This window comes from Lactuca sativa, chromosome 5 (genome assembly GCF_002870075.4).
Source record: "Lactuca sativa cultivar Salinas chromosome 5, Lsat_Salinas_v11, whole genome shotgun sequence".
Lineage (NCBI taxonomy): Eukaryota > Viridiplantae > Streptophyta > Magnoliopsida > Asterales > Asteraceae > Lactuca > Lactuca sativa.
This window is the reverse complement of record NC_056627.2, coordinates 66,734,354-66,740,947: the sequence shown is the minus strand read 5'-3', so window position 1 is coordinate 66,740,947 and position 6,594 is coordinate 66,734,354. Positions and strand designations below refer to the sequence as shown.

At 38.8% G+C, this 6,594-nt stretch overlaps 1 protein-coding gene across 1 annotated transcript; it reads right to left on the bottom strand.

The window, feature by feature from the left end:
- Positions 1–554: 554 nt before the first annotated feature.
- On the bottom strand, positions 555–1,636 carry LOC111893911 (uncharacterized). Its single transcript, XM_023889989.1, has 2 exons — positions 1,260–1,636; positions 555–1,107 (listed from the first exon to the last, which is right to left on the bottom strand). The coding sequence occupies exons 1-2, from the start codon at positions 1,634–1,636 to the stop codon at positions 555–557; spliced, it is 930 nt and encodes a 309-aa protein (XP_023745757.1).
- Between the last annotated feature and the right edge of the window lie 4,958 nt (positions 1,637–6,594).

Here is a 6,594-nt window from a genome sequence, read left to right as displayed (position 1 = left end):
TCACAGTCAAACGAAGTCACGGGTTGCAGCCAGTATGTGCCTGGAAACTCTATAGTTTCTTTGATCGGTGTTTCCCTAGTCCAAGGGGGAACAACATCTTCTTGCAACTAAGAGCATCATCCTCTTCTTTCTTCTTTATTTTCCTTTCTTCTTCTTCCTTTGCAATTCAAATATTTTCATCTCTCCCGATGCCTTTTCTTTCGCTTCAGGATCTCAGATATAGTTTCTTGATCTTCTTCACTATCATCATCTTCCCCACTGACATGTTTCTTCTTTTCTTTATTACCAAAACCCGAAGCTACATTATCCTTCGGTGCGGTTTTCATAGTCACCTTTAGTTTAACATCAGGAGGGATCTTCATAGTACGTTCTCCCCTTTGTTGCGGAGTGGCCATCCTATCCGAAACACCCTTTATTTCTCATAAGAGTTCAATTGCTGGAAGGAGTTTGGAGGATAGATGATTACGAATGGTAAGCGTAAGAATCGGGTCATGAGCTTGAATCACATTGTGCAGCTGAGTAAGAACATCCCCAGCACAGCAACGAAAAACCGCTCATTCGGTTTTTAACAGCGAAATTTCTCTTTCTGCTCTGGCAATTTCAGCCTTCTGCACTTCATTGATAGCGATATGTTGAGCAAGATCATCTCGTAGTTTCCTTTCCACCTGGAAATCAGCATTGAGTTTGTCTAACCGAGAGTCAACAGATGCCAGAAAAGTCTTGTTATCAGTAAAAACATCAGACCGAAGAGTCTCAAATTTGGCTTGTTCTCCTTGAAGAGACTGAGACATGGAAGCAACCGATGCATTCACCTTAGTAGCGTTTGTCTCAGCATGACCGTTGAGAGAATCAAGGAAAACCTTGGAATCATGAATAAGGTTTTTGACATCAGCTGTAGGGTTCTTGCACAAAGAACTAGAATCATCCACAGCAGCAGTGCATTTGTCGATGGACTCATGATACTGGTGCAACGCTGTATCTAGAAAGGCTTTCATGACAATATCATTGCACTTCTTAGAGGACTCAACCAGGGCATCAAGCTTTTCATTAACACTGTCTATCTGCTGCTTGGTCGTTGGAACAGATTCATCATCATCACTTGGGATTCTGTAGGGACTGTACTAAGTAGAATCAAACTCAAATTCAGCTCCTCCAAGAACTAGATTAGAATCACTGGAAGGATTTGGGAAAATTGGTTCAGTTGTGACTTTAGGAGGATCTTCAATCTTCGCCCCCACATCAGATGTGTTGACTTTTACTGAAGAATCGATGGTAGAGGTGATGATAGGTGTAGTGGTGAAAGTTTCTTGGGAAAAAATAGGAGGTAGTAATGGAGCTGTAGTAATGGAGCTGTAGTAATAGGAGTAGAGCTGACAGGCGGTGGTGGAGCAATTGTAGAAGAAGGTTGTGATGTAGGTGGAGGTGGAGGAGGAGCCGAATCCAGAACATTAGACTTGGTTGGAGATGAAGGAGGAGTAGGAATAGAATCATTAACAACATCCTCTGGAGTTGGAGACCGAGGAGGTGTATTTCCCCTAGGAGAACCTTCATTTTGCTCTTCCTCTTCCTCACCAGCAGACTGCTCATCATTCTTTTCTGAACGGGAAGGTGAATGAGTTTGTTTTCTTCGTGCCATTTTCTTCACTTTCTTTTGAGCAGAATAGTTGTTAGATAAGGTGTCTAACTCCATAACTACTTCTGGTATGTACTTGACCCGACCCGGCATGGTCCATTTGGGTTGCATGGCACCATGCAATTGGATAGACTAAATGAGAGAATTAACACTTGTGGTTTATTAATATATTATAAGTTCTAATATATTAATAGTATTATTTAATTAGTTTGATCAAGAATTAATTTAGAATTAATTAAGTGATCAAAAGATAACTAATTAAATATATGGGTTGATTATGTAAATCATCCATAACTTGTATAGTGGGCTAAGAGGCTCCATGGATTATCAAGTTGGGTTAAACCCATAGGATGCTCCATGGATGCTCCATGGGAGTTACAAACCCATGGGTCATGGAAATGAAAAGTCATGACACATTAGGGTTTACATGGTGTAACCCTAGATGTGTGAACACTATATAAGGAACCCATTCTCCACCAAAATCAGCTACACAAGAACAAGTGAGGGCTAGGCCGATTTTTCAAGTGTGTTTATTCTCTCAAAAGTTTACTCCTTTGCATTTGGTGTTGTGTGAAGCATTTGAGGCATCACACTTGGGGTGCTAGGCTCACAAGGTTTCAAGGATCATAATCAACAACAAGGTAAGTTATTCTATCTTTCATTCAAGTTAAAAATGTTCCCCATGTATGATAGATAGGAATATAACCTTGGAATTCTACTTTGCATGATCATTAGACAAACATAGATCCAAGGTTATTAGGGTTGCATGTACACTTAGGAAGTGTTAGAATGCTCAAAACATATCAGTGGTATCAGATCCTAGGCTTGTTTGTTGGTTTTTTTGTGCAAACTGCTTGAAAAATCGATTTTCTGTTTTCTGCTCGTATGAACTCGCCGAGTCCATGGGGGGACTCGATGAGTCCATGAACAAATGCAAGCTACTCGTCGAGTTTGTTATTGCACTCGACGAGTAGAGGCTGCAGTTTTCAGAATTTCGACATTTGTTGCTGGAAATGGACTAGAAACATTACCCTAAACTGTTTTGGTGTTTTAAAACTTGTTTTAGATGGTGTAATGTTTATGCTAATCCATTTGCAATGGCAATTATCAAAATTACAAGTTTTTAAGTGTAATTTTTGATTCTTGAAATGTTCATATTCATGTTCTTGAACTTATGAAGATTAGATGATCATAGGAATTGCTTGTAACCTTCATGGTAGTTTAATTCATGATCATAATGTGTTTTATTGGAGTCCATAACTTGTTCTCAAGTTATGGAAAACCAAAAGTCACACTTTTATTAACGCCATTAAAAGAACACAAGAGTTATAAAAATGAAGAGTCTTCATTTTTTATTACTCAATTAATTCATAAGTTATAAGAAATGAAAAGTTTTGAAAGTTTACAAAACTTGCCCTCAAGTTTTGGAACAAGTGAAGTCTTGATTAAAACTTTAGTTCCAACCTTAATATTTTTAAAAGTTAAAATTCAACCCTTATACTTTATAATATTATAAGTTAATAATATATATATATATATATATATATATATATATATATATATATATATATATATATATATATATATATGTATAAGATCAAGTCGTCTTACCGCTAGTACACCTCATTCACGAAGCCGGTCTATAAGGGGGGTATAAGGTTGTTGCCTATAAAATGGCAACTTAATGGGTGTCCACTCTCACCCACCGCTTCCTTAATCGGTGGAGGGTCGTTAGTCGAACGGGTAGGACAAGGACTTATAAATTCTCATTAAAAGTATGATGAATATAATAAAGTAACTAAATGCTTTTATTAAATTCCCAATCTTAGTTCCTTTAGGAAAAATGTGAATAAGGTGCTAATCCATGAAATTACACTTTACACTTTGTTTAAGCCGTTGGTGGAGCGTGTGTGGTTAACCGGCACACTAACTTCGACTTAACAAGGTAGCTAAAGGGTGACTTAAGGTTTATCATAGTATCGGTGGAGCGTGTGTGTTTTACCGACACATCGATTGAGTGATAAACTTTAAGGGTACCAAGTGATTTGCATGGTTACTTCACACCTCGAGATTGAAACTTGCCTTTGAAAAGTTCATTGAATCTCAAAAGAATCTAGGAATTTCTAAGAACCAATTAAAAACCTAATATTTATATTTCGTTTTTGATGGTGGAAATTGGTGAATCGTCATTCACCTACCTTTCAAATATGTTATAGCTTGGATTACGGCATACCTCTTCTAAGTTATAATATATTGTGATTGGATCCTAGCCTTAATATTACATTTGGGTGTTTTATTAAGGATTCTCTTAATATATAAACTAATCTTGTCCTTTTCTTTCAGATGTCTTCCAACAATGATGCTTCTGGCTCTAATCCTAATGGCTCCTTTACCCTTATGAACTTATGTGGGAAAGTCACTTTTGATGGATCCAACTTTAATGAATGGATCAGAAACATCAGGATGATTACTCTCTACGAGGACAAAGAATATGTCCTCGATAAGGAGCTTAAGGAGATAGATGAGACTGCCGCAACTCCCCAGGAGATCGTTGATTTCCAGGCACATGAAAGGGATGCTACCAAAGTGGCATGCATCATGTTGGCCACGATGACAGCAGAACTCCAAAAGTCCTATGACGACTTCTACCCTTTTGAAATGCACCAAGATCTGATGGAAAGATACCATCAAAGTGCACGACAAGAGAGTTATGAAATCATCTGCTCCATGATAACAACCATGATGAAGTACGGAGAGTCCTTCACGAGCCACATGCAAAAAATGAAAAGGTATGTGGATCGGTTACTGAAGCTTAATGTGAACTTCCCTGAGGAGCTTGCAATAGATATCATTTTGCACTCCTTACCATCGTGTTATGATCAATTCCGCATGACATATCTCATGAATAAGGAAGAGGTCACACTCAACAAACTTCAGGGACTCCTCAAGACCGCAGAAACAGGTCTTAAAGGAAAGTTGGTTGTTAACACTCCTACTCCAAACTCTGCCCCTGTCTTGGCAATCGGGAAAGGTTGACGGAAGAAGATGAAAAGCTCTTCGAAGGGTACCAAGGCTAGGACCCTTGATGGCTCTTCTTCAAGTGTAACCAAGAAAGGTTTCGTCACTCCTTCTTCTGACCCAAAAGAGGCTGAATGCGTCTATTGTCATGAAAAGTCACATTGGAAGCGGAACTGCCTAAAGTACCAGCAAGATGTGAAGGATGGGAAAGTTAAACCCAACCATGCAGGTATTTACACTATCTTATCTAATAACTCACCCCATTCTAACTCTTGGGTCCTTGATACCGGTTGTGGTATTCATATCTATTCTAATTTGCAGGGACTAAGAAGAAGTGAGAATGTGGAGCATGGAAGAATAAACTTAATCATGGGGAATAGGAAAGCTTTACCTATCACCAAGATTGGAGTTTATACTTTATCGCTAAGTAGTGGGTTTATTTTAGATTTGAATAAGTGTTATTATTCACCAGAAATGGCAAGAAACATTATTTCCTTTCATGAATTGTATAAACAAGGTTTCACCTTTTCATTTGATAATGAAGTTGGTTCGATTAATGATTTCTTTAATAATGTTCTTTATTTTAAAGCATTACCTTGTAATGGTGTGTATGAAATTGTATATGTGGTTGATAACTTAGGAAATAATGTATTGTTTATTGATTCTGTTAATGATAATAACTTGGATAAAGCATCATTATGGCATTGTCGTCTTGGACATATAAGCAAGAAACACATAGGCCAACTCCAAAAGGATGGAGTCTTGGAGTCATTTGACCTAAAGTCAGATGATAGTTGCGAATCATGCTTACTTGGAAAAATGACAAAGTCACCATTCACAGGTTCTTGTGAGAGGGGTGAAGGTTTTTTGGATCTTGTACACACGGATATGTGTGGACCCTTCAAACATGCCATAAGGGATGCTAATCGTTATTATTTGACTTTTACTAATGATTACAGTAGATATGGATATGTCTACTTAATCAAGCATAAGTCAGAGACTTTTGAAAGATTTAAAGAATTTAAACAGGAAGTCGAGAATCAATTAGGAAGGAACATTAAGATGCTTTGATCTGATCGAGGTGGTGAGTATCTTAGTTCAGAGTTCCTCGACTATCTTAGGGAATGTGGGATTGTCTCACAATTGACACCTCCCAGGACACCGCAATTGAATGGTGTGGCTGAGAGGCGTAATCGAACCTAGTTGGACATGGTTCGTTCCATGATGAGTCGAGCTTCGCTACCAATCTCATTTTGGAGGTATGCCTTAGAGACTGCCGCCCATATCCTTAATCTAGTCCCTACAAAGAAAGTTGCCAAAACTCCTCATGAGATGTGGACTGGTAAAGTACCCAAACTAGACCACATCAAGATTTAGGGTTGTGAGGCTTTCGTGAGATGCGAGACTCATGATAAGCTCGAACCTCGAAGAGATAGGTGTATTTTCATCGGCTACCCACAACAATCCTTTGGTTATCTCTTCTACAGACCTAGTGAAAATGTGGTCATTGTAGCAAGGAGGGCTGTCTTTCGAGAAAGAGAGTTTATAAGCCAAGGAGACAGTGGGAGGCAATTTGACCTTGAATAAATTCAAGAGTCAAGTGGTGAAGGAACTTCAAACCCTAGCACTCAACTTGAGGAGGAAACTCCTGTTGAGCCAATTGACAAGTCTGTACCTCTGAGGCGTTCCACAAGGGTTAGGAATGCACCTGAGCATTACTATGGATTCCATATTACTGCGGAAGATGATACACTTATCAGCGATGAGACACTGATAGGTCTGGATGAACCTACCAGTTACGCGGAAGCCATGGCAGGCCCTGAGTCAGCCAAGTTGAAAGAGGAAATGGACAGCGAGATACAGTCCACGTATGACAATCAAGTTTGGAACTTGGTTGAGAATGTACCAGGTTGTTGTTGGATTAATGTCTAAGTCCATAACTA